This window comes from Rhamphochromis sp. 'chilingali' (genome assembly GCF_963969265.1).
Source record: "Rhamphochromis sp. 'chilingali' genome assembly, chromosome: 14".
Lineage (NCBI taxonomy): Eukaryota > Metazoa > Chordata > Actinopteri > Cichliformes > Cichlidae > Rhamphochromis > Rhamphochromis sp. 'chilingali'.
In genome coordinates, this window is record NC_137941.1 from 14,722,650 (window position 1) to 14,750,246 (window position 27,597).

The 27,597-nt window shown below is 41.5% G+C and overlaps 3 protein-coding genes across 8 annotated transcripts in view; 1 reads left to right on the forward strand and 2 right to left on the reverse strand.

Annotated features, from left to right (window-relative positions):
• Window positions 1–629: 629 nt before the first annotated feature.
• On the reverse strand, window positions 630–11,154 carry ehhadh (enoyl-CoA, hydratase/3-hydroxyacyl CoA dehydrogenase). The gene is made up of 7 exons (XM_080902102.1): window positions 10,899–11,154; window positions 9,514–9,617; window positions 8,445–8,614; window positions 7,975–8,086; window positions 6,508–6,612; window positions 3,440–3,781; window positions 630–3,008 (listed from the first exon to the last, which is right to left on the reverse strand). Exons 1-7 carry the CDS (start codon window positions 10,970–10,972, stop codon window positions 1,756–1,758), a joined length of 2,160 nt encoding a protein of 719 aa, XP_080758228.1. The 5' UTR covers window positions 10,973–11,154; the 3' UTR covers window positions 630–1,755.
• Window positions 11,155–11,291: 137 nt separating this feature from the next.
• On the forward strand, window positions 11,292–20,237 carry tmem41aa (transmembrane protein 41aa). The gene is made up of 5 exons (XM_080902113.1): window positions 11,292–11,582; window positions 13,161–13,311; window positions 13,793–13,954; window positions 15,821–15,959; window positions 16,902–20,237. Exons 1-5 carry the CDS (start codon window positions 11,401–11,403, stop codon window positions 17,114–17,116), a joined length of 849 nt encoding a protein of 282 aa, XP_080758239.1. The 5' UTR covers window positions 11,292–11,400; the 3' UTR covers window positions 17,117–20,237.
• A 1,685-nt stretch (window positions 20,238–21,922) lies between these two features.
• Window positions 21,923–27,597, reverse strand: part of igf2bp2a (insulin-like growth factor 2 mRNA binding protein 2a) — a 65,250-nt gene continuing 59,575 nt past the window's right edge. For 4 of the 6 annotated variants that reach the window (XM_080902103.1, XM_080902106.1, XM_080902107.1 and 1 more), the window contains 7 exons: window positions 26,674–26,811; window positions 26,029–26,121; window positions 25,185–25,307; window positions 24,734–24,808; window positions 24,452–24,583; window positions 24,096–24,209; window positions 21,923–22,878 (listed from right to left, as the gene is read on the reverse strand). In XM_080902103.1, coding sequence (XP_080758229.1) covers window positions 22,780–22,878; window positions 24,096–24,209; window positions 24,452–24,583; window positions 24,734–24,808; window positions 25,185–25,307; window positions 26,029–26,121; window positions 26,674–26,811 — 774 coding nt within the window. In that variant the 3' untranslated portion in view covers window positions 21,923–22,779. The remainder of the gene's footprint in view (window positions 22,879–24,095; window positions 24,210–24,451; window positions 24,584–24,733; window positions 24,809–25,184; window positions 25,308–26,028; window positions 26,122–26,673; window positions 26,812–27,597) is intronic. The other 2 variants (XM_080902104.1, XM_080902105.1) reach the window with 2 other exon arrangements.

Genomic DNA, 27,597 nt, shown 5'->3' on the forward strand with positions numbered 1-27,597 from the left:
CTTAACACCTACGCATGGGCGTGCGTTATTTAAGTGCATTAACGGTTTCAGAAACTCTGCAGATCGGGGACAAATAAATAAAGAAAGAAAGAAAGAAAGAAAGAATATGGAGCAATACATCAACACAAGCCAGCTGCTCAGCGTGGAGTGTTTTTACCGCTAGGTGGCAACCCGAACATCTGTTCATTGCTGGACGTGGGATGGGATTTACTTGAGAGTGAGCCATTGATTTCTATAAACGCAATTTAGAGTTGCGCGTCTCCCCCGGCTCTCCTGTGTCATCGCTTCGGCTGAGTCAGCAGAAAACACAGACCCAAGGAGACCCTGTGGACAAGTGACGTGGAACCCCGTGAAGAAGCCAAATAAAAGCGGTGCACAACGCTACACTTAAACATATTCAAGCCCCAAAATGCCTGCTTGAAGTAATCTGATTACATGTTACATATATAAATATAATGTAAAATGTTTAATTTAATTGAAATATATATATTCAGCTTATACCGATCACACTTTCCTTAATGATTCATTATTTGACTAAATAAACTTTAGATTTTAGATATTGCATCATTTTGATGAGGACCAATCATTCATTTTTTTGTATAAATCACAACAGATCAACACCTGATTGTATAAAGTCTTTATTGGAAGAGTCAGATTATACTGTGCAGTATCATTAGTGACAACCAGGAAAAGCAAAAAGTTAATTTACATTCAAACGTTAGCATATTATGTGCCATATATGTTTTTGGTAAACAATTTTAAAAGCACAAACTTAAGTAAAGACATTTTATTCACAATTATTAGTTTTATTTCCTCTGTAGAGCTTCATCTGCTGCAATACATTCGCTGGCTTCAAAGCCTGGTCAGGTCTGTTTTTCACTGTGGCCACTCCTAGTATTGTGTCCACCTCCGTGTGTGAATAAAGTAGACAAAATATAAGAAATGATAATACAGTCAAACTGTACAAACTGTCAGTAAGATCAAAATAAAACGAGGCTGCAGTTCAAATCCAGTCTGAGTGATGTTCTTATCCTTTGGGCTTTTAAATCTGTATCTGTTGGTGCCGAGTGCCCATATTTGTTGAGGGGTCTGGCTTTGCAGTGTCCAAGTCATACTTCCCCCATGGGGACAATAAAGTATATGTCTGTCTATCTACAGACAACACTGCCCAGCCTCTCCACAGTGGTCTGGTCCACCAGAGACAGAATGACTAAGTGCTTTGCTGAACGCCACAGGAGGTCCCTCCTCCCCGCAGTCATCCATCTCTGCTGAAGATGTATAATTTCTTCCTTCTGTTATTCTTATCAGCTGACATTTCACGTACACTAAGATGACTTGCTTCCTGCAAATATCCCCAGTACTGTGCTGTTCATCTACTCCCGTCACACTTTTCTTTCAGTTTATTTTTCCAAATTATGGTTAATTTTCCTTAAAGCGCGTGCCATTCTACTCCTGAAGATTTGCACTATAAATTTTTTGGATCAATCTATTGTATCAATCTTTATTACTGCTACTAATACACAATAGACACTGTTTTTATTAGTATTTCATGTTGAACATATTCATCTATGAGGTGAGCAATTTTCCTGTCACGATAAAAAACAAATGCGGTTGGCAAAGACAGGAGGTCCGTTTTTGGTTTAAGGTAAATGCATTTAGTTTTACAGGTGCTTCTTATTATTTGATTATGCAAGTCAACATTTAATCAGCTTGTAAACTCAGAAGTGCATTAACACATTAAAGTTGAAATGTTGTTTACAGCTGGCTGCGGACTTTCTTAATCACTTCCCTCCACTTTTGGATTGGTGGGCTGCCGCTGGCCACCAGCTTCCTGAGCAAGTGGCAGGGCTGCAGGCTGGGCACATCAGGGTGAGCCTGGTAGTAGTGCTCGAGCCTCTCAAGGACTTTGTTTAGGCCAACTGTGGCAGCGTAAAACATGGGGCCTCCGTGGTGTCTAGGCCAGCTGTAGCCAAACACGTAAATGACGTCGATGTCTTCAGGCCCTGCGGCTATTCCGTCCTCCAGGATGCGGAAGCCCTCATTGATCATGGAATAGAGGCAGCGCTCCAGCACCTCCTGGTGGTCTATGCGGTGTGCCACCAAAGCGTGCCGGGCTCGGTACTCATCAAGGAAGCTGTGCAACCAAGGGTCAGGCTTAGCCACCTGACTGCCAGGTTTATCATACTGATACCACCCTCTGCCTGTTTTCTGACCAAACCGTCCCTGCTCGCAGAGCAGGTCTCCCAGGGGGCTGTACCTACGACCTTGTCGGAGCCTCGTTGGCTGTCCCGTTGTTGGGTCGGGCATTGCCAAGCCATCAGCCATCCTCACTTTCCAGCCCACATCAAGCCCAGAGAGGTCAGACATTCTGAACACACCCATGGCAAACCCAAACTCCTCCAGCACTTGATCCACAAACTCAGGTGTGGCTCCCTCTTCCAACAAGAAGAGGGCTTGTTCCAAATACGGCTTCAGCATGCGGTTCCCCACAAAACCCCGACAATTTCCAACCGCCACACTGACTTTCCCAATTTTCTTTCCCAGTTGCATGGCAGTTGCCACAGCAAGAGGAGAGGATTTTGGCCCATAAACCACCTCCAGCAGCTTCATGACGTGGGCTGGAGCAAAAAAGTGCATCCCAACCACAAGCTCTGGGTTGCGGGTTTGACAGGCCAGCTGGTCGATATCTAATCCAGAGGTGTTTGAGCACAGGAACGTGCTAGGTTTACAAACAGCGGACAGCTGCTGAAAGACCTTCTTTTTCAGAGCCATGTCCTCAAACACAGCTTCGATGACAAGGTCGACATCTGCTACCGACTGGATGTTACGGCCGTAATTGATCTTGTCTAGAGCAGGAGCGACCCCACGTCTCTTAGCCCCTCGCTCCAACATGCCTGATATTGCCTGCTTTGCCTCCATCAGCTGCTTCTCTTGAGTCTCCACAGCTACCACGGAGAACCCTGCCTGTGCAAGGGCAACAGTTATGCCTCTTCCCATGGTGCCAAGACCTGAAACGACAAAAAAACAAAACAAAACCAAAAATCACGCTGACTATAGGGGGGGGGAAAAATATCGGAACCAACAGCCATGCAAATGCCAGAGACATTTCTGTTAAATTACAGGATATAAATATATACACGGAACATTTTGTGCAATGCTAGACTGTAAATAGTTTTACATTGGCAGCATAGCGTTTTTCCAAAGCCTGCAATTTTAATACACAAGCTGCTGAGCTTCACATATCCAGATTGTCATACATCCAAGCCTCGCGGCAGGGAAGAGACATCCATTAAAACTCAGCTGAAGTGTAAACAAGGGCTTAGTTTCCATAGGCAACCTGGATGTAGAGATGCCACTCGGATAGTGAGATGAGTCAACGTGCTTGTGATAAATGAAAAGCTTGGGACAAGTAGAAATTAAAAGCCACAAAAGCCCTTACCAATCACAGCTGCTTTATGTACAGGCCTGGGCTTGCTCGTATCCCAGCGGGCTCCACTGGGCATGCTCCACCTGCCGACGGCTCTCTGAGCAAAGAAAAAGTACTGCAGAGCGCGGGCCTGGCCAGAGGTGAAGAGAGTAGCCATCAGCTCTCTCTCCCGCTCCATTCCCTGATTGTAGGGCAGGGTGGCCGCTGCGCGCACCGCCTGGACACACGCAATTGGTGCTATGGCTCCACGGGCAGTCCGGCGCACCTTCTGCATCACTTCCTCAAACAGAACAGCCACATCAGAGGGGCACAGACACGGATATGTGCTTATACGACGTGCATCCAGCGGCTGATCTGCAGGGGGGAAAAAAAAAAAAGAGAAAGAAAGAAAGAAAAAAAGGACGATGTGACCCCAGCCGAATGATCGCCTGCTTTCAGCTTCGTCACACTTCTGACAGCTAAACCTGTAGTCTGCAATTACATTTCTGATTTCTGTGCAGATGCCTCTGCACAATTCAACTTTTCAAACCGAAAAGTGCCTCCCATCTTCCAGAGGTACCACTCTTTTCCACCTTCTCAAATTTGTCAACCAGCTCTCAGCACACACAGTCCAGGTGTAATTGGTTTTTCAGGCACACTCATCCACTCAATCACTAGATAGCCCGGTAGCTTATACGTGCAGAGGGATTTGACAGACCATTCCCAGATAATGGGAGGGACCTTGCCAGTTTACTGTTACCATTCACCTTGAATAACGCAGATCTGAAACAGAATGAAAAGCAAAACAGACAAAATAGCAGGTAAATTTCCAACTGTGAGAGCAAAGAAGAGAGGGGGGGATAAACTGAATTCGCAATCCTTTGAGCAACATCATTTCTCCCCCCACGCGCCAAATTACATGAAAAGATTTAATATAAAGATACTAAAACTTTCGAACGTAAGATTTCCCATCTGATGTGTTCAAGTCTGAGGAACAATGACTGTGAAGAAGATGACCACTCGGCTAAAACCTTGTTAAAAATCTTAATTCCCGTTCCTGTCTCCTCTGACGTGATTACATGGGACAGTAGTCAGAATCCTTCACAGCTCCACTGAATTACACTCAGCCATGGGTCTGGGCCAGAAACTGGGTCACCATGGCAAAGCTTAAAGGGACAGTGGCCATATTTGATTATGAGTATCCACTTAGTAAGGAGGTATTTTGCCTAAAACAACATACTGTAAGTGTGGAATGACTTATGAGGGTCATTTTAAACCAGTTTAATGCACATTCTGTCTACAATAAATGTCTGTGAAGTATTGTGTGTCAGTGCAATGCGATTCCTGTGTAATTTAGGAGAGTATTATTGAAGCGCTTAATCTGTAAATGGTCGAGCTGTGGATTTGTTGCGCAGCAGTTGGGAATCCTGGCCGTCCTCACAGATGTAGCGGGACAGATGTTGCAACCGCTGGGGTAAAAAAGTTAATCTCGTCACCAGCCTCGACTCGCGAGCTTGCGTGTATATGGTGTGTGTTGTGAGTGTGTGTGTGTGTGTGAGTGTGTGTGTACATCTGCGAGGCCACACGTGCATCAGTTTAAGTGCAACTGCTCTTTGGATAAATATGTACCCACACACTGTGTGCACAGACTGATTGTACTCCGTGGGTGTCGTCAGCTGCGCGTCTCGATGTCACAAACAGTCACGCTCGGTTTGTAAAGTTAATTGCACATTTCTCGTCCCTACTTAAAACCCCTGCTAATCAACCTAAAAGACTGGAATATCTGTTAAAAACCTCCACAGATTCGGCCCGATCTCCTCAAATCTCCCATCTTGTACGCCGTTGGCTTCTCCGTCTGACTCACTCTAAGCCTCGGCTTTACCAACAACACTCACTTCCTCACCCACTCAAAGTCAACTTGGCAGTAGACTGCGGAGGGAAAAAAACAAAAAACATTTGTGTAAAAAAAATGTTTTTTAAAAAAAAAAAAAAGCACAAGACTGTAATCATCTTTTGATTGTAAATCAAACCTAAAGACTTAACTGTTGACGTTTTGTGCAGATGTAGTGAGATTGCTGCCAACATAAATGCCTTCGAAATGAGCCGTCACTGCCAAGAAATCTCACCAGAGATGAAGATGACATCTCTGGAATAAAAATAAATAAATCAAAAAAAAAAAAATCTAGCACGCACCCTACAGGGTAGTCATGAAAACATCATCTCACGTTCCTTTCGTGGAGAAGAAACATAAGCTCTCGCAGGGCTATGCCGAGGCAGGACTAAACAAAATGTACCTTCCCCTCACCGAACCACACAGCAGAGTGGGTGGTGTGTGCATTATTCTGCAGTACTAGAGGGAATATAGCACTCATAAATGCTCAAATGAATAAAGGGAATAGGACATTCTGATATGCCTCTCCGCTTTCTTGCTGAGTGTTGGATGAAAGGTTTCATAGTACTTGTGTCTGTATGCCTAATATGAGGTTGCTTAGCTTAGCGCAAAGACCGGTAAAAATTGAGGCTTTTTTCCAAAAAGTAAACTAGATGACTGAAAAATTTTGTCATACTTTTTCATTCAGGCTGAGTCTACCAATGCTTTCTGTCACTATTTATCACCATCTAGCAAATATGAATGGGCCGCTCTTTCCACTGACTGATAAATCATCCTAAACTACAGGGATGTGGCACACTTCGCAGCCCATTCAGCGAGTAAATGAGGCTGGTACGCACGTGTGGGGGAAATCCTCATCCTCCAAAATGACTGGTGAGGGCCCGTTATGAATATTCTAGGAAAGTTTGTCCCTTTTCGCCCTTCTGAATAATACAGCAAAAGCAGTGAAGACATCAGAGCACATCTGACAGATCCATGAAACATTTATGGCTTCTGTGGTGAAGGATCTGGCTGCTGCATTTTCTCCTTCCTTTTACTTCCACAACCTACATATCAGCGCTTCTTGATGTCAGACTCGCCTAAAATAACTGCTCTAGGTGGAATTTCTTCCCTGCTTCCACAGAATCAATTTTTAAACCAGTGAAGAGAGAGAGTATAATAAGCCAGTGAGTACCATTTGCTTCTTTTTTTCCCTTCATCCACATCTCACCTGCGACTCGCTGGGCAAACTTCACAGCTACATTCACAGTGTTGTGATCAGTAATCTGGTCCACTAATCCGAATTTCAGTGCCTCTGCGGCAGTCACGTGGCGACCTGTGGGAGACATGAGTGTCGTCAAGGCTCCATATGAATGATACGATGAACATAATATGAATTAATGATGACCGTTTCAGGTGACCTTGGCATTTAGACGCTTAGCTTAAAACCACATCATCTCCTGTTTTAGTTAAATAAAGGCAACGTCTCACAAAACTAAATAGCATAATAGAGTAAAATAGACTTTTAAAAAAAATCAAAAGATGAAGAATTATAGTTTGTGAGGAACATTTCAGACATTCTGAACAGGGCAGTGAATCGCTCCTGCAGCATCACATAGTAAAACGTTAATTCACGCTGACCTCTGCTGGTCATCAATGTAAACTGTCTCCTGGTTTATTTTGATTTTATTTTCAGTCACATGTGAAAAAAGAAAAAAAAAAACCCTTGCTGTTTCCATAGGAATTACAGGGGTAAGCAGCAGACAGGTGCTGCTAATCAAATACAGTTAAATAAATGATCATTAGCAAGTGTGAGCATTTCTATGAAAGCAGGAGCTTTGGTAGACTGCCAACATCCAAACAAATTCACCTCAAGGTCACAGCGTGCAACAATCAGAGAAACGGCAAAAAATAAAAAATAAAATAAACCAACTTAAGAGCAACATCTTAGGCCTTAGTTTGTTCGTTAAATATTAAAGTCATGGTTGTACAATCAGAGACACACTGAACAAATATGACTTGTTTGGTTTCCAGGAGAAAGCCTCTTCTCTCCAGAGGCAGCACAGCTCTATTTGCAGAATTGCATCTGAACAAAACATAAGACTTCTGGAACAATGTGATTTGGACAAACGAGACAAAGTGGAGATGTTTGGTCATAATGCACAGAAAACAAAACACAGCATCAGCACAAACACCTCACAACAACAGTTAACCACTGTGGTGAAGGGCTGATCATTCAGACTCTGTATACCAAAGTATTCTAGAGTCAAATATGAGGCTCTCTGTCCGTGAGCTAAAGCTCGGCCAAAATTGGGTCATTGAACTGGACGATGAGCCCAACCACAACAGCAAATCTACAACACTTGCTGTAGGCCCAGTGACTAATATGCTGTGTTGAGACCTTAAGAGAGCTCTGTATACTCAAATGCCAGCAAACCTCAATGAAATGAAGCAATGTTGTAAACACATGATGTGAGAGGCTATAAAGTCAAACTATTGCCTCTATAGGCGGTTCTACAAGCTACTGAATAGTTTCTCATTAGTTTTTAGCAGGACTGCATACAGTGACACGTCTGGGTGCTTTATTATCAAACGTTTTAGGGCGTGCTCTTCTTCAGAAACCAAAAGTTGCTGGGAGTCGCCAAGTTTAGGAAACTTTATTAATCAAAGTCAGACAGTGTTAACTTCTTTCTGCTACCTGTGGTGATGAGGTCCAAGGCAGCCGGGACACCGATGAGCCTCGGCAAACGTTGGCTTCCCCCTGCACCAGGCAGCAGCCCCAGAGTCACCTCTGGAAGTCCCACTCTGGCCTGAAAAGACATAAAGGCACAAAATTTGATAAACGGGACGTACTGAACTGTGGAGGTTTAGACATTAGAGAAAAATGTTTCTGGAAATATTCTTTGAATATGATATGTGTTATTCTGCCTGGCTTCTGTGAGTGACATAAATATCAAATGTATTCTGGACAGATAAGAACCTTTTCAAGTCTGACAGACAAACTCACTCTTTTTCTAGACATTTGCAAATTTATTAAAAAAAAACAAAAAAACATTATTATGCAAAAGCTTCACAACATGCCAGATACTGACAGACATCGATGCGTTACATCGCTGACATTAAAGAGACACTGGCTGACAGGGACAGAGATCTGAAGCATGAACTAACTTTAGAGTGTGCGATCCGATAATGACAGCCAAGTGCCAACTCAAGGCCTCCACCTAAAGCGATCCCCTCTATAGCTGCCACCACGGGCTTGGAAGCAGCCTCGATGGCATGGATCATCGGTATCAGGGGAGGCCCAGACATCTGTCCCCCAAACTCCTTGATGTCTGCTCCTGTTGCATAAATTCAAATTGACAAAATGATCAGAAACTTGGAGAAAGAAAGGTCATGATATGCAGATCAGCAATTCATTATTTTGTGTAGCTCTTTTCTACTTTTCTCAACCTTGTCTGACAGACATATTTGGGTTCTAGTTGAGAAAAAAAACACGTTTCTCTATTTTTCATATTTTATAGAATGAAACACAACGGTTAAGCAAATAAGCTCCAAGTTAAATGATGGTGGACATAATGACACAAATAGTTGAAAAATGTACAGTTTAGGATTATTTCTATGTGAAATTATTTACTTCTGGTTTTGCTTTTGTGTTTACACCTGCAAATGCCATGTATTGTATTGTTTACTGCATTATGTGTATGCAACAAATCACCTTTTAATGATGGAATATTAACATTAAATTAATAAAAAGGGCAAAAAAAAAACCTACTGAAAATGTGTTTATTTTGTTAGAGTATCACTAATATGTTTGGTTGCTTGTGAACTTCACTGACACAGCCACCCTGGGGCGCCTCTGTCAGTGCGCCCCAGGGTGGCTGTGGCTACAATGTAGCTTACCATCACCAGTGTGTGAATGGGTGGATGACTGGATATGTAAAGCGCTTTGGGGTCCTTAGGGACTAGAAAAGCGCTATATAAATACAGGCCTTTTTTTTTTTTTTTACTTTGTTCCCTTTTTAGGGACTCGAGGTGCCCACTCTGAAGGGAACTCAAATTGAAGGGAAAACACCAGAAGAACAAAGTGGGATCAACTTGATCCAATCTGTCATGGAGCATGTTTTTAAAATATACTTTAAAAAATAATTTCAATAGGATAAGTGAAAGAAGATGGGCAGACAGAGACACTTACATTATAAAATAAAAAATAAAAAAATAAAAAAATAAATGTGCATACCCCCACAGAATATCCCATTCTGGCCACAGATGACCACAGACTTCACTTCTGGCTCACTGAGTGCTCTCTGCATCAAGTCCACAATGCCTTGCCTCACCGCTGCACTGCATGAGGAAAAAGTCACGACTTTATTTGGCCTTTTTTTTCCACCCTTTGTGAAATTTGAAACTTAACAGTAAACTGTTCTGCTGTAGCCCTTCTTCACAAATTTAAAATAAAAGCATGTAACAAATACAGGCACAGCAGTATAAACTTTGATAATTAACATCTATGTACTTTATTTTTTTGATAATTTTATCTTACGAAGCTAATAAAATGCATCATACAGTCGATTTCCCGTTAAGGTACACATCAGAATAGAATAAAAAAAAAAAACAAAAAAAAAACAAGATGAGAAAATGTCTATAAAACAGGGCAACGATAGCATAACTAAGGAGTAAATAGATTCATTTATTGCTACAGCTTAAGTGACTTAAAGTAAACTTGTGAGGTCCAGTAAAGGTTCCAGGGTCCAGTAGATCACACTGTGGTTGGGTGAGTTTTTAGTGAGCTGTTAATTAATCACAGTTCTCTGTTGTAATGTATTAAGCCTCAAGCTGTTCCTAAAGCAGCGGTGGTAATAAATCACCCTGAAGTAAATGCCGTGAATGAGATTAACCGATCACTAAAATGTACTTAAAGGTATGAAAACCTACTGACTCTATATGCAGAAGAATGGCAGCTGCCAGTTTAGGAATAATCTGCATGATGAGACAGCAGTCTATAAAAAGTACCAACTACAAAACCTTTGTGTCTATTTGTAAACAGGCTGTAGACACCAGGGTTTATGAAGGGGTGTATATAAAATAAACAAAGGACCTGTTTTGCAAGTAGCGACTCTGCGCTCTACATTATAAGCAATCCACTTCTTTATGGCAAATTAAAATATCTTTATACAACTAATATGGTATTTGTTTTAATTTTCTACTTCCCTCTTGGCCAGATTTATTTAAAAAAAACATTAAGTATGATAAGTCTTTTTACTGGATAAATAAAGGACATAACAGTCACTTCAACTTTGGCACAGAAAGACTTGATATCACTCATGTTTGACAGATTATGGTTCAAGCCATTTACAACAGCAATCAGAGGATCACTCTCTCTGACGCCACCCTCTGGTAAAACACCTGAGTTACTATCTTCTGGTGCACAAAGCTCTCTTTCGTGATTTCTACTTTCTACTTTTCTACTTGTTCTTGTGTAAGCTGCAAATTGCTGTTGCAGCTACAGCTCTACTGTATATAAAATCAATCAGGCACATGTGAATTCGCATTACGAGACACGCTAAAAAATAGAAAAATGCAGTATAAGAAGTTGTGCAGACCAAGTTCATTAAATCGGCTCACCTGAGTGCATTAACGGGAGGACTTTGGAGAGTAATCAAGCCCACGGATCCCGAAACGCGAGTGTACTGAGCCATGGTGTCGAAGGAATACTTGGAGTTGTCGCACTCTCTTTTTTGCAGTGCAGACTGAACTTTGAAACTTGACTTTAATCCAGTTAGCAATCCTTCATCACCTTTGTCACACTTCCTCCCCCTCCGTGTAAACAAACGCTCTTCTTCTGCGGCAAACACTCGCGCTTATCGCCCCCTATCGGAAGCAGAGAATATAAATAATTATTTTTTCCCCGCCTTTTATATTATTGATATGTACTTTAATCTGACTATTAAATTATAAGATATACTTGTGGGTGCTAGTGGGTTAGTAATTTGAATATTTTAACTGTTCTATTGACATGGGGATGTGACGTCACTGCGGCGGTTGGTTGCCGCTTCTTGCCGTTGCTATTCTCGCTGACAGCAACCGGGACGTGAAGCTTTTTTCTGGCTATCAAACTCAGGGGAACATGCGTTCACTCGTAGGACTAATTACGGTTGTCGCCGCAGCCAGCTTGTATCTATATTCCCTGTCCTTGTACCTCCCCGCGGGACCAAGAAAGCGTTCTGTCCGGAGCGCCGAGGCTGGACATGTGTCCGAGGAGCAACAGCAGCAGCCCGGCGACTCCTTAGACGAAGAAGAACCCAGCAGGTGACTGGTATATTTAGCCGCTGGCTGGTAACCCATAGTTTGGGGCTTTGTTATATGCTGTGCATAATTTAGCTTTATTTAAATTGGACCCTGCTGGGTCACTAGTAAGCTAATGTTAGCATGCAGCTCATAAGGCACAGGCAGCGTATGTGCAGGCTTTTAACCCCCCTTCAAAAAGCAGTGACTCTAAAAACTAACTAACTCTAACTGAAGCCTCTTTTGGAAAAGCTAAAGTTAAAACAGCAAGTCCAGTTTTTGCTTCTGTTTTAACTTGTGAGGGTTGTCATCAGGTCATAATTGACAAGTGCTGTGTTGTTGTTTACTGTAGAAATGTAATTTGGTTTTAATACAGTAGATTAACAGTGTCCAGCTCTTCCTGCATTATTTTGCGTTTATCTGGGCTCAACCTTTTTTTCCCACTGAAGTGTAGTTTTGGTAATGAATGAAAAAGAACACGCTCAAAGCTGTGTCATCCCAAACCAAGTCACGATTTTTCCCATATAAAAGTTGCACCAAGCCAGGACTCTAAATTACATGCAGAGCATTCAAGTTTTCAAGCGAGGTCCCATTTTTGAGTGAGGAAACCTCCTTCCGGTGTTTGTGTCATTCAGATACTTCATAGAAAGAGGTGTAATGGGATCCTCATATCATTCATTAGCCTAAAATAATACTTTTGCTCATTAGGTACACTTTTTGACTGCTTGTTAACACAAATGTATAATCAGCCAATCACACGGTGTGAGTGGCAGTTCTCTGGGTGAACATGGCTTGTTTTCACAGCACATCAAGCCCTGAATCAGATGGGCTACAGGGCAGAAGATTACATAGGAAAAGGAAACTGATGCTGGAATTCAAAGCAGATTTTCCAGCACCCTCTGGGTACTTTTGTACCAGCTGACCATTGTTTATCACCACAGCCTACCTGAGTGTCATTGTTGACCAGGTTCTTTCCTTTATAGCAGCAGTGTGTCCATTGTCTTCTTCCAGAAGAATAATGCACTGTGTCAGATACACTAAATCTGGTTTCTTCAACATGAAAATTAGGTCATTGCACTCAAATGGCCTCCACAGTCACCAGATCTCAATCTAATAGAGCACCTCTGGGATGTGGTGGGATGGGATATTTGCATCCATAAATGTGCAGCTGACAAAATCTGCAGCAACAGTGTGATGCTAACTGTTTGACTCTGTCTCACAAAGAATGAACTTTTCAAAGAAACTCACTTCATTCTTTGTACTTATCTTGGATTGAAGTGAGATTTGTCAATAGTAAAACAGATGGTAGTTAGAAAAAATTGCAGTTTCTTTAAAAAATAGCTTAGTTTTTTAAGTGATGTAAAAAGACTGTTTTGGTATCAGTTTTAGCAGATTTTAGCAGATTTAGGTATAGGTATAGAACCATGTTTGTAGTCCCATCAGCAATCACATGGGTTACTCTTTTGGGTATTTAAATCTAAAAATAACTTTAAGTTAAAACATTTTTGATCACAATGATATTTTTTCTGTGCTGCCGGTCTTTCTGTGAACATGAAACTGGCCTGACAGAAATGACTAACTTAAATGTGAACGTTCTCACAGGTTAAAGTTCCCTTCAGACTTGGAGGAGCTCCGGGAACTCGCTGAACTCTTGCAGTTCTACAAGACAGAGCACACTGGATATGTCCTGCTCCTCTTCTGCAGTGCTTATCTCTACAAGCAGTCCTTTGCTATTCCTGGATCCTCATTCCTGGTAAGGTAATGTCTTGTGTACAGATAGATCCAGGATGATAAGGCAAGCATTGTGATGAGCACAAAACTGGTAGATTTCTTGTGCTGGTTGTCTTAAAAACACATGTAAAATCCTTTTAATGAAGCATTTTGTATGTTTAAATACATTACGAGAACACATGGGCTAAAATATGCCAAAAGTGTCACATCTTGTAGGTGTGAAAAGATTACATTTGCATGCAAGATGAAGGAAAATTCAAAAGGCACTTGGGCAGCATGCGGTATGCAGCTTGTGTCTCTTGTTTAAATAAATGCGGAGGATAAAAGAATATTCAGATAATGCAAATGACAATCTGAGTGGGCAGAACTGCCAAAATACTGGCTTCACACCAGTGTTAGATCACAAAGTATTTCTCTCCTTTCGCATGTAGAGACGCCACAGAGCTGTGTGTCAGATGATGCCTATTAACGCGGGCTTTTGGTCTCCATTTGTCATTGTGTAGAACATTCTTGCGGGAGCTATATTTGGACCCTATCAAGGACTGCTGCTTGCCTGTGTGCTCACAACTGTGGGCTCTACAATGTGCTTCCTCCTCTCCCAATTCTTTGGAAAACACTACATTGTGAACCTCTTCCCAGATAAAGTCTCCACATTGCAGAGAAAGGTATGACTGGGCTGTCACACAAACAAAACACGCTGAAGGAAACAAAGATAGTAAGTTTTTGAAATACCGGTGGACTAAAATTAAGTTGTTTTCTCAGAGATCAACTGTTAATTTGGCTGTGTGTGCTGTAAATAAACAGTAAAGAGGGCTACGCTTTATCTTATTTACAAAAATCAAAGGTTTTACCTGTCAAGCTATTATTAACAATAATACTTCCTACAAGAAGACATTGGCCATATCATATTATCACTTTAAGAAATCCAGTATACTCATTTTTACAAATAGAATCTGATAAATCAGTGACTTCTTGTCCTTGAAAAGGAAGAAATGGTTGACAGGTGTAATTTCAGACTCTGCTGTCAAATATGTAGAAGCGACATTGTTGTGTTCCCACACGAAGCCCAGGAGAAAGTTTGACACAGAGCCAGCCATAACCTAAAATTTCAGAGAGAACAGCTACCACAATGTCAGCTTTCTTTGTTAGGAAGGCCTTTCTACTTCAGGCTGTATGTGTGCTTATGTGAAAGGGGGTGTTTGCTACATCACTCTTCTTGCTCATAAAATAGATTGAGTCCCACCTACTCCAGTCAGAGACACCTGGTGATAGAGCAGGTGATGGAGATCTGTAAAGAATATGAAATATGTAACCACTGAAGGCAATACTGCTGGCTCAAAGAAAAAAAAAAAAGACAACAGGACAACGCTGGCAGGAAGTCATTAATCTTGTGAATTCACGAGTTTGTGTTGTTGTTGTTTTTGTTTCTTTCTGACAGCTGCACATTAATTCAATTCAATTTTATTTATATAGCGCCAAATCACAACAAAAGTCGCCTCAAGGCGCTTCATAGATACAGAGAAAAACCCAACAATCATATGACCCCCTATGAGCAAGCACTTTGGCAACAGTGGGAAGGAAAAACTCCCTTTTAACAGGAAGAAACCTCCGGCAGAACCAGGCTCAGGGAGGGGCGGGGCCATCTGCTGCGACCGGTTGGGGTGAGAGAAGGAAGACAGGATAAAAGACATGCTGTGGAAGAGAGACAGAGGTTAATAACAGATATGATTCAATGCAGAGAGGTCTATTAATAAATAGTGAGTGAGAAAGGTGACTGGAAAGGAAAAACTCAATGCATCATGGGAATCCCCCGGCAGCCTACATCTATCCGATTGTTAAGTGATGACGTGACGAATCCTACTTCCGGGCCTAAAGTAGTCTGCGTTTAATATGGCTTTTGTGTTGTTAACATGTTTAATGTTATGTATTTTCTTCTATTTAATCAATCAAGTCAATTTTTTTTTTCTCTTAAGTTTTAATAATTAAACCGAAAGAGATCAAATGCAGTAAAACCTGAGACATGGCTTTGCTGTGTGGGTCACAAAAAGAATAAGTTGAAGAGAACTGATCAAACACGCTCCTATGCACAGCTCACATGCTGACACAGCAGTGGCTCTCCCTGACCTAAAGTACTCCCTGGTGCTGAATGCTGAGTGGAGTCAGCTGCAGAGGGCGGTGCCAAGGACAGGAGAGAGAGATAACCCACGCGCACAGGCAAAATAAGGTAGGCCTGCTGGGCCTTTAACGGACGTATATGTACTGACAAGATGAGCTTCTTCGTAGCTGGTGGGTGTTTGGCAAATATCCGAGTATACTGAGAGTTATGCCAGATTTGGATTTGCATTATTATTCACCAAAAGGACTACTTGACTGTAACGCTTTGAAAAGATGACTCTTGGTATAGTTTTGCTGATGAGTTAACTTGCGCGTGACTAGTTGATGTGAACAGGGGACGAGAACAATGACACACACCTGCCGCCTGCCTCTGTAAATATCTCCAGCCCCTCTGATCTGTTCTCCTTGTCTTCCAGGTGGAGGAAAACCAGGACTGTTTGTTCTTCTTCCTGCTCTTCCTGAGGTTCTTTCCCATGACTCCCAACTGGTTTCTGAATATGTCTGCCCCAATTGTAAACATCCCCATCACCTTCTTTTTCTGCTCAGTCTTCATTGGTAAGCACACACAGATTTTCTGCTTGGTGACACTAAGTGAGGTACGTCTAGCACTCCACATTGAAAACAAAATACTGGATGACGATCAGCTTCAGCTTTTAAAATAGTCAGTCACTATTGACAGGCTAAAACCAAGCTTATTAGCTTTAACTTTTTGAATTATCGCTTCCTGGAAAACTCTGCTATATCTATTAATACGCCTCTAGATTTAGATAATTCTGTGCCTATAAAAAATCATAACCATATCTGACTTAAACTGACTGATTTCCTCGTCTTTAAACGAGTTGCAGGCATCTTTGATCTGGTCATGGTCATTAAACTTGCACAGAGAGCAACAACCTCTTTGACTTTGACTTTCAGGTTGAAAGTTAATCATATCATTAATAGAAAAGGAACAGAACAGGTATAAATGTTGGCAACAGTGTCGGCCACATGTGGGCTCTTAGTATCCAGCGCCCATCACACACATGAAAACATTGTTTTTTCCTTACTAATTTTGATAAATGCATTTGTTTGTTTTTAAGGGTATTAACAAAATTATTACTTATATGTTCGAAATAAAAATCGGATTGATTGTGATGTTGTTACTTACCAGCTCGTGCCAGGCCTCCTACAGCTTGCATAAAACCTAATTAAACTCCTCTTCACAGCACAGACTTAAGCCTGGTTTCTACATAGATATGCACACTAAGAATTTATATGGTGGCATATGCCAACACTCCGGTATAACCACATGAGTTGTAATAGAGTAAAAACAAGTAACTGTTTTTTAAAGGGGGGGAAAAACACAGTTTTCATGTGATAGCATAGGGTTAGGATTATGGGTTCTTGGGCCTTACAGGGTTAAGCAACAACAACACAACGCTGCATCTGTCATTGCAAATTAAGTTACCCATCGTGTTTCAGCACAATTTGTTCTTGCTCTATTGTCCGCTTCTTCAGGCCTCCTGCCATACAACTTCATCTGCGTCCAGACAGGCGTCATGCTATCCGAGGTGTCATCGCTGGATGACTTGTTCTCCTGGGAGCGGCTCCTGCAGCTGCTGGCCATCGCCTGCATGGCTCTGCTGCCTGGTGCCCTCATCCGCCGCTTCAGTCAGAAGCGACTCAAACTTGGCATCCAGTCACAGAATGGACTCGATAAGAAGGTCCAGTGATCCATCCTGGGACTGAGTTTGTTTGTTAACATACTGATGCCTTCTGCCCTCGAGAGCGAATGAAACACATACACACACGTGTAAAGTGCTTTACTGTTGCAGAGCCACCTGGACAAATCACAGTGGGAGTATTTGAGGAGAATTATGTCGTACCAGATATTTCCGTGCCACATGTTGGCACAGCAGTAAATGTTTATAGATGTAGGAATGTACAGTGGTGACACGAAGGGGCGGGGGGCATTTTAAGGAAATTTTGCTCTTGCACTCATGTTCAGAAAGCAAGTGTTCAAAGTGCCTGTTGTGGAGTTTTGAACTCACACTTCTACCTCCATGAGCACCAGAAAGAGATGGTGTAAATGTTTGATGGTTTTGTGGGGCTTTTATGATTTTTCTTTTTGGTTTATATGAGTATGTTATGTTTTTTTTTTTATTGTTTTGACAATCGCTTCTTGCAGTTTCAGTGTTAATCTTTCTTTTTTTGGGGGGGGGGTCATTTAGAGGCCAGAATTTGACCTCTGGAAAAGAAGCGTGACCGGATTAAATGGCTTGTTATATGGGACGTGTTTAACGTGTTAAGGTGTTCTCTGGTATTGTCTGAAAACCGATGTGCAGTTAATTTGGGTGACTGGAAGCTTTAATCCTGCTAGAAAAAAAATCCTTCTTTGCAGTCTTTTTGTTGGTTTAGCAGTAAAATGTCTTTCTTCTGATTTGTATATTTTGTTTTAATGTATGGGTTTCAAATTTAATACTTGGTGATCTTGTGCACGGTGCAAGATGAAACAGAACCACTGAGGAGAAGCTCCAGTGCACTCGGTGGATGAAGGGATTTTTTTTTTAATGGTTTTACTTACATCGGGCTTTTTTTCAGTGTGACTGACCTTTGGTGTGTCAGATTGTGAGAGGTACAAAACCTTTGAAATAATAAAACGTGAAAAGTTTTCTTTCAAATATTCTTTATTGCTCAGATCCAGGTTGCTCAGCAATACAGTTCACTCACAACTCAAAACAACAGCATGGCTGTTACCAGAAAGGCACGGATCCACGAGATGTAGTAACATTGGATCATATGTCTGTCCAGTGCACAGTCACCAATTACCTTGAGGTGTTTTTGGGACCTTTTGGCCTGTGGGAAATGTAGGACGTGAGGGTTTGTGACCTACTGAGGAAACAAAAGGAATCTCCCAAATGGTGAAGAGCAGTTAAGAGTCGGATCGATGTAAAACCACAAATTGAAGTATAGTGCTATATGACGTGTAGTACATACTGGATCGCCTGCAATAGTCTCATGCAAGTCTTTGCATTTTTCTCAGTTCACAAGTTAGGACGACAAAAAAACAAAACAAAAAAAAAAAAACCACTGCTGTGGTTCTGCACATCTGACCAGACTTGATCCTTCATCACCTGATCCATACTTGTTTTTGTTAATTTGGATGGTGTTGAATATTCAGTCCCATAGGCAGAACAACTTTTACCAGCACTTTTATTTTCAGACCTGGTTACTCTGCCCACTCATATCTACTTTGCATTTTCTTTTTCTTATCCCCCCACCTCCCCCATCCCAATCTTAAAATCTGTTTAAAATCCTAGCTAGGACACAATTTAACAGCAAGTAGTGATCTAACATGACTGGATAATAAAGAATCCCAGCTACTGCTCCAGACTACATTTAATCAGTGTAACTGACAAGAAAACCAGATCAACAGAAAACGAAATAAAGCCTAAGTTATTCAACCGCTGTGCGATATGACTAACAGCACTGTGCGTCCTTAGTGATGCGAGTGTGTTTTTTCTGATACTGAAATTAATGCCTAGCAACACCCTACTGAACCTAGAAACGCCAAAATCCTTGGAAGTAAAAAAGAAAGTTACTATGATGTTTGCAGGTTTTGCCTCAGATTGTGGCTGAGGGGAAACCTGCTCTTCTAGTAAAGAGCCAAAAACACAAGAGAGGCGGAGGCCTGAGGAGTCCTCTGCAATGCGAGAAAAGAACTTCAAATCTGCTCTAGGAAAAAAAAAAAAAGAGGGGAAAAAAACCCTACTCCTGCCAGTCAGACAAACCGTAAGTGACAAGATTCAATTTTCCAGTGCTACTGCGAACAGACATGCCCTACTAAAGTGAAGCAGCCCACCGCAGGAGTCAAGCGCTCCAACAGAAGCACTGTACTGCATTCGTGTGGGTAAGGTCAGGGTAATTGAATCAGGTCTGGCGAGCTAACATCATCAGTATGAGGTACTGTACCGGCTGTGGTGGAGGCGTGCTGAAGCAGCCCCAGGCATTGTGTGAGTTTGATAGACCTTTATGTTTTATTTTGCTAATCTGTGTTCACTGGGACCAAAAAAAAAAAAGGATCCTCATCTGATGGAAAAAAAAAAAAAAATCCCTAAAATAGTGCCAAAAACAAACTAACTTTTACTACATCATTTATTTATTATATTCCTTTACCCTACACTGGTTTTAGTAACTAACTAAGTCAGCCTTGGATTCAGAGGTAATTCTGAAATGTACAGCACAAAAAAAAAATAAATGTAATAACCGGTAGATCGATGAGAAAACCATTTAGAGGTCAGCTTGAGGGAGCCTGTGACGCTCTAAACTTCTCCCACCATTTCTCACAATGCAGGCGCAGACTTGTAGGTGTTATAGAGAGACAGAAAACGATGCATTAATGTGCGACTATTGTACATGTTTACAGATATACAGTTATCCTGTCGTACACAGTGACATTTCAACGACTAGAGTTGTTCTACATTCTACACAGAAGACTAGGGCTTCACACCACGTTCAAGAGTCCTGTCAGTGTATTTTTGCAGCTTTGTGTTTTCATCAAATCAACCCCAGAGGATGCTGTTATCAAATAGAGCTGGTAAAATTGGGTTGTTATAAAAAAAACAAAACAAAAGTAATTAATTTTTTTATGTTATTTTTTTCCACAAGTGAATAAACGTCGTGGTTTGTTGTTAAAAGTCTCAAAAAACCTGGAGGTACGGTTGGGAAAAACAAACAAAAAAAACAAAAACAAGAGGTACAGTCGGTTAGTTTCTGTTTCTATCAACTGATTTTTCTTTTTTTTTTCGTTCTCTTTAATTTCTTTGAAGGTGAAATCAGTACACAACATCCACATTCAGAACCACATCGGGCAGGTATGTACCCCTTAGATCCTGCTCTTCATTCCTTTCTAGCAAACAAAAAAAAAAAACTGACTTGGAAATTCTTTTGTATCATTAAGAGGTTGTATGGCGTCCAGGCAAACAGTCCGACAACGTTGACTACGGTTATTTTAGTTGATTTTTTCTTTTACAAAGTTTCACTAGTCGGCTGGACCTGAAGAGAGTAGAGATTACTGTAGATCTTTTATCTTTTTTTATTTCATTAAAAAAGAAAATTAAAAACGCTCAAAATGATTAGTTAACAAGGCATACAAAAATGTGGAAAAAGGGAGAAATGAAAGATTGGACTGAGGTACCCTGAAGCCTGAGGTAGATCACAATACTGACATGCGCACTGTTCACATCCCGACCACAAGTTAACGCGGTGGTTCACTTTTACTGCTTTCCTATTTTTTCAGGTTTTTATTCATTATATTATTATTCATAGTCTAGTTTTTGTTTTAGTTTTTTTCAAGAAAATAAACACTTCCCTTCAAAATAATATGGCAGTGTCCCACTGAGGAAAAAAAGAAAAGGACTTTGTCTTCTTTTTGTTTCTTATCAATAGCTCTCATGACAAAATAGGAAAAAATAGATTCATAAATATTACTCTCTCTTTTTATATATATATACACACACACGCACGCACGCACGCACGCGCACACACACACACGGAGGAAGCTGTGCGTATTGGCAATAACCTTGCGTCTGGAAGATGAAGCTGATGGGTGATGTATGAAAGGTGACAAAATAAGGCAACAAGCTTCTATGTTCTTCAAAGTAAAGCACAAAGGGACACCAGGACCTGCGTGTCCAGCGTGCCCGCAGAGCAGGCGGCCAACTCGCCAAAATAAAATTTTTTAATAAAAATCTTTTTTAAAAAAGTGAAAAGAACAGAGAGCAAGAGGATGACAATCTGTGTCGTGTGCCGTTTGGCCTGGCCTGCTGGACACGGCAGGGGTGATATCTGTATTTTTTTCTAAAAAGGCTGCATTTTGTACATTCACAGCTGTCATGCCATTTTTAGAAAGCTCCCTGACAAGAGAGGGTTAAAGCCAAACGCGGCTGCGGCTGGTCGTGTACCACAGGTCATACAGCGCCTCCCTAAAATCCAACCTCGCTGCCACCCCACACACCAGAGGTCTGCACCCTCCCTCCCCCTAACCCTCCCAACCCTGCCCCGAACCCTGTCCCCCTCCTTTACCGGGCCCTCAGCTCACATTCTGTGCTGGCCCTTGCGACGTCCTCATAAGGCCAAGCGTGTGGCGGCGCGCGTCCGAAGAAGACCGGTTAACGGGCGAACGCGCACCGCTCGTTAAGACGTCAGTTTTTGCTCTGATTAAAGAGGAGACGACGAGCGTGAACACAGACGATGTCTACTGCACAGCATGACAGAATTTTACTGATTACAAAAAAAAGAAAGAAAAAAAGAAAAATCCCTCAGTTGCATTTAACCTCTCTTGAGCAAAAGTGGCAGTCAGTTCAAGGTTATCAAAAAGCTACGGAAAATTTTTTATCCCATTTTAAAAAAAAAAGAAAAAAGAAGAAAAAACCCAAACAAAAACAAAAGAAAAGACATGGTGTCTGATGAGAGAGAGTGATGAGAAGTGAAGCAGAAATTAGAAGAAAAGAGAGAAAAAAAAAAAAAGCTTAGTATCAGATATGAATGGTGAGATATATTTGAAAGGGACGTTATCTTTTGCGTTGGCACACACACAGGCTTGTTACAAAGACTCAGAACCATTCACCTTATTTACTTATAGGGGTTTTCTTTTCAAATTTCAGTGGCCTAAAAATGGGAACAAACAAGGGGAGGCTGTCAATCAATCGATTACTCAGTCAATCAATCTCAGGTACAAGCAAAATACTAACACCAAGCTCTACTGTCATTTTGATGAATAAAATAACAGAGCATGCTCTCAGTGTGTATCCATACACGTTTCTACTGCATTAATACTGCTAAGGATATTTGATCTCACAATCTAAATATCTCAAACACGCGTGAGAGAAGGAGTCCGCTGTCGCTGGCTCTCGCTCTAACCCAAAATATCAATCACAATGCCTCGTACACGCTCGTGTTAAAATAGAGTTGCATTTTCTCCTTTTCTTTTTTTAGGCCTATGTTAGTCCAACTAAAGAGATAACGTTATGCAGGGAGACAAACTAGTTTTTTTTTAAACCGTGAAGACAACAGTTCCCAAATTTTCTGCCATTTCCGCCTTTCTTGTAGGTTTTTTTTTTTTTGGTCTTTTTGTTTCTTTATTAATTTTTTTTTTTTTAAGCTTCAGTACGATTTCTCCCAATCTATCTGCTCTCACAGGGCTGGCAGTGCACACAATGCCCTCAGCCTTTGGCTCTCACTTGTGTCCCCCCTAGCGAAGTTCTTTGGTTTTGATCCCGGTGCTGCTGGTCAGCCCTGCATGTCCCCCTTGGCCTTGGCCTTAGTCTGGATAGGTCTCTGTTCATTTGGGAGGGCTACATTCATTGGCTGGTGCCCACTGGAGCCACCCGGCTGGTCACTTGGAGTGGTGCGGTGACACAGCGGCGCCCTGCTGGTGCTTCTGTTCCTGCTGTTTGACCTGCTGAATGATCTCCCGGATCTTCCTCTGTGCAGTCTGTAGGAGAGATCAAGAATTAACACTGCAGCAGAACATAACAGGTTCAAGTAAGAATAATGAACAAAGTAAAGGACAATCATCAATAAAAATACAAGTGTAGACAGATACATTTAGGTAAATGCAGTATGCAAGCTTTATCTGAAAGAAAGCGTTACAGATATGAGCAGAGCAACATCCAAAGCTGTGTGTGTGTGTGTGTGTGTGTGTCTCCGCTTGTTTGTCAATTTTAATATTGCAGAAAATGCATGAGCCGATTTAAACTGCGCTCAAAAAGAAAAGAAAAATACAATTTTATACCATTTTTAAAGCACTTGGATGCATTAATCTGACTGCAGCCAACTGAGCCAACTAAATGTGATACGTGTGAAAGCCAGTGAACAGCTACCCATTTGTTTTCATTTTATTATTACTAGTTACTCATATAGACAGTTACATAACAGTTACATGCAGCACATTCAGCTTTGGGCTGATTAGATTTCTCCAACATCAGAAAACTTTCATGTCCAGCTGGTTACAATGAAAACAAATTGTACTACCAGCTGTCTACATCTGCCAAGCAAAAGATATGCGCAGCTAAGAGCTCAGCCAAGGGGGGCAATATTAATGTTAACATCCTCTCCTGCTGTCACAACCATGAGCCTCTCATTACAGGCAGATGGATGCTGCCTTCTACACAGTGATAGTAACGGCAGGCGGCTCGGCAGAAAGGAAATCCTTTTTACATAACAGAGGTCTGCACAAGTTTATAATAACTGGGTCACGAAAAAGGTTTTAAGGTTTTTAATCCATTACAGGCACTTTGAGCAACACAATATGGCTGCCATTTAGTTCAATTGTAGCAGGCAGACATTTATGCATCTCAAAAAAAAAAAAAAAAAAAAAAAAAAAAAAAAAAAAAAAAAAAAAAGGGGGGGGGGGGGGGGGGGGGGGCGGCTGCTCACACTAAAATAATCTAGATGGTTTTAGCACTGCAGGCCAGAAGAGAATACACATAAACATAGGGGAAGCATGTTGCGGCTGAACAAAGAGCCATTAGACAGAATACACCAGGTTTTATGATCATATAAAAATGTGGACATTACACCGCGTTTTATTGTTTTATGCGATTTAACAATGCCTTTTGTACGCTGTGGCTGCAGCTATTCTTTTGATACCTGTGCAGCAGCAGAACTAATTAGCCAAATAATGAGTATCGCTGGTTTAATTTTGGGTACCTGGCTGGCAAAGAAATGCCCACTGATTTTCACAAAGACCTCGTCGTTCTCATCAGGAGTTTGGTCCCGCGGTACGATGACCTCCGCGCTCGTAAGGTTCTGCAACTCGTTTACCTGAAACACCGACACAGACTCCCGTTATCACAGCCTCACTTTGAATTTTACCTCCAACCTCTAAATTGTGTTTAACTGAAACACCCCTTGAAGCCAATAAGTAATTGCAGTAAACACCAGTACGTGAGACTCTCACAGATAAAAATTTTATCATGTAAACATAACTAGCTCATTTAAATAAAAAGTTGGAGCAAGGCATTGTTGTTGCTGCAGTTTAAAGGACAATTCAAGCGCATGCTTACCGTCTTACCACCTTTACCGATGACCCTGCCAGCTGCACTTGAGGGAACCTTTATGTGCGTCTCCAGTTTGACCTCCTCCTTCGCAGAGAAGAAGTTTTCCTCTTTCAGCTTTCCAAATATCCGACCTTGGGCCTGGAATACAGAGGAGGGAATGAGGCAAGGAGAGACTGGGGAAAATGGGGACAAACAATGATCCACTGCTGTTATGAAAACTATTTATGAAGTTAATCCCCCCTCAAAAATTATTTAACACAAAGATTCATGCACATATGCAGGTTTTACCTTAAACTGAGCTTCTGGTGTTCCAGTAATGATGACCATCCTCTCAGTAACATCTGGACTCTCAGCCGGAGCAATCTGACACACACAGAAAGACGCAAATCAGATTTCTAGCTTCTGAACAAATTCATGCAGTATGAGATCATGTAAAGCTTGTGGCCAATAAAATCATGAGAAGAAAATCCCACAAATATATTGAATGCAACTGAAGAATCCAACAAAATGAATTGTCTCTGATTGCATTATCTGAAATGTTTCTCTTTCAACATTTTGAAATATGGAAATTGCTCCACCCCAGATCCATGAAATGCTGCTGGGTGAATGATGAGTTGAGGTTTATTTATAAAAAAAAAAAAAAAAAAAAAAAAAGACACTCGCTCATTAGATTAGCAACACTCCATCCTCCTCTTTCCCCTTTCTTACTGAGCACACTGTTGACAGGCAACAAACGCACCTTGATGGAAGCTCCGGCAAAGTGGGCAAGTTGTTTGATGTGCTGACCCTTCTTGCCGATCAGGGCCCCGACTGCCTGAGTTGGAATAAAGAGGTAGACAACCTCCTGTTCTGGAGCCTGTTGCTGAAAAAGGACCACACAGAAAAGAAAACATTTAAAGTACTTTTATTAAACTTTACTATTTATTTGACTGTGAAAGAAAAGAAAATGATTCAAATTGTCGCAAAAACGGTTTTGAACACACTTGACAGATACTTGAAGAACGGCCGAAAAAGCTGACACCACATGCAAGGGAGGCTAAATTAAGCCCTCTTTGGGTAAACATCGCCCTCTGGCCACGTCTGAATGGAATATTTCCTATTAGGGGTGATGCCTGCCCTGTGTTTTTGTTTTTCTTAGCATGGTAACACTCATGTAGTTGAGGTTTATAAAGTGAATTTTTACGAGCCACGGGATAACTCTGGGCTAAAAAGTCCCCTTCCAGGAATATTTGTGGTGTTCTGGTGACTGGGTGATGGTAAACAGGAATCCAGACTCTCTGTCCTACACAGACGCTGACTGAGGCGTTCTAACAGTCTGCTATTTACAAATCCACCTCATTTAGATCTGCCTTTATCTGTTTTACAGCAGGGTTCATGGTTTTACCTCCCATGCATAGAAGCTATTTGCAGAATCCACACAACCAGAAGAAACGTAAATCCTAAAGGGCTCTCTTTTCCAAAACATGGATTTCACCTGTTTTTGATTATTAAAGCAATCATCTATTAGGACAAACAAAAAACAAAACAAAACAAAGGATTCAGAGAGGAAACACTGACTGTAGTGCAGATTTGAGGGAACATACTGAGTGCTGGTGGGGGATGGCACTTGCTGGAGGAACCCCATACAGGCCACTGAGATGTGAAGAGTGACTCTGAAAGTGAAGTGACAAGCATGCCTATCAGATGGCATGTTAACACACATGTTAAAAGGCACAGGCACGAACACAAGTCAAGCTCTTTCTTCGGGGGGAATTTCAGGGTAGAAACTCGCAGTGAATCACACACTGAGTGTCTTGACTACGAAGCACGCACATGCATTCTCACGCACTGTCTCACGCCGCTTTGGCTCGCGCTTGTCAGGCAATGAGTGGAGACTTTGTTTTACTGACAGACTGACTCATCTCTGGAGAAGATGGGGGAATTCTGGTTGCTTCAAACTGTGTACAAAATCATGCAGGAAGACCTGAGTCAACACTGTAGTGTATTTTAAAAATGCACTTCAGAGGAGCCTGGTTTACCAAGTGTTGGAGATAAATTGCTTTATCAAGTCAATCTTTATCATGCACTTGATGTGGGTAAACCAGCAAAGGCAAAGTCATGCTCAAAGAAGCATTTTCAAAAATAACTTTTTCTTCCCTTTTATGGCCATGCGCTCAGGTAGTCTGTGGGAAAAGGGGAGGGGGGACCAAAAAAGCCTTCCCCCCCCAAAGAAAACAGAGGATACTCACTAAGAATGGGTTGTACCCTGCTGGCGCCACAGCAGGCACAGCGCTACGTGGTCCAGCAGCAGGGGGAAGCACCGGCAGACCAGAGGAGAAGATGCCCAGAGCGTTCAGGTTCAAGCCCGGGATCAAGTTGGCCTGTTGCTGAGCGGACAAAAAAAGAAGTGGCAGTGGCAGAGTTTTAAAAAGTTATCACAACAGAAGACAATTGCTTGGCATTTAATTAATGCGATTTTTTTTTTTAAAGAAGCTGATCGGATTTTAACTTTCATTTAATATCCAAAGCATGCAAAACAAAAAGAAAAAACACTGCAGTGATCTTGGAAAAAACATAAGTTGAAGAAAGATGAAGAAAACATACCAAACACAAATGACTTGTCCAATTAAGCACATTTTAAACTTTTTTCTTAAAGTTAATAATGCAAGCAATAAACAACAATTTTTCAAGTATTTTTTAATATAACAATAATAACAACTCTGAGCCTTTTATTTAATCTGATACATTAAAGTTGGTCACAAGCACAAAAAATATTTTCTGTTCTCACATCACTTCAAAGAACACCACATTTGTGCTGACAAATAAGGATGCAGAGCTGGAGGAAGTATTCAACAATAGTTATGATGACTGAGGAAATGTCTGAATAATTTATCAATGAAAAATATGTCCTACACGTTATTAATTATTAGAGATGGACCGAGCCGATATTACGTATCGGTATCGGTCCGATACTGACCTAAATTACTGGATCGGATATCGGAGAAAAATAAAAAATGTAATCCGATCCATTAAATATCACGAAAGCACCTCACAAAACTTGCAACACGCTGTAACTCACCTCAGAACGTTAGCACGTCGGAGCAGTATGCATCACGTGATAGAGCGGCTGTGGCATGCGGGACCTGTCGGTGGTCTGGATAGCATTTGGAGCT

Excerpts from the sequence above, each read along its gene's own strand:
- ehhadh (XM_080902102.1), bottom strand. The coding sequence starts at position 10,972 with ATGGCTCAGTACACTCGCGTTTCGGGATCCGTGGGCTTGATTACTCTC. Across the intron at positions 8,087-8,444 it reads ATCGGATCGCACACTCTAAA|GCCAGAGTGGGACTTCCAGA; the intron begins GTTAGTTCATGC and ends ATGTCTTTTCAG. Across the intron at positions 6,613-7,974 it reads CTTGGACCTCATCACCACAG|GTCGCCACGTGACTGCCGCA; the intron begins GTAGCAGAAAGA and ends TGTCTCCCACAG.
- tmem41aa (XM_080902113.1), top strand. The coding sequence starts at position 11,401 with ATGCGTTCACTCGTAGGACTAATTACGGTTGTCGCCGCAGCCAGCTTG. Across the intron at positions 13,312-13,792 it reads TTCCTGGATCCTCATTCCTG|AACATTCTTGCGGGAGCTAT; the intron begins GTAAGGTAATGT and ends GTCATTGTGTAG. Across the intron at positions 15,960-16,901 it reads TTTCTGCTCAGTCTTCATTG|GCCTCCTGCCATACAACTTC; the intron begins GTAAGCACACAC and ends CCGCTTCTTCAG.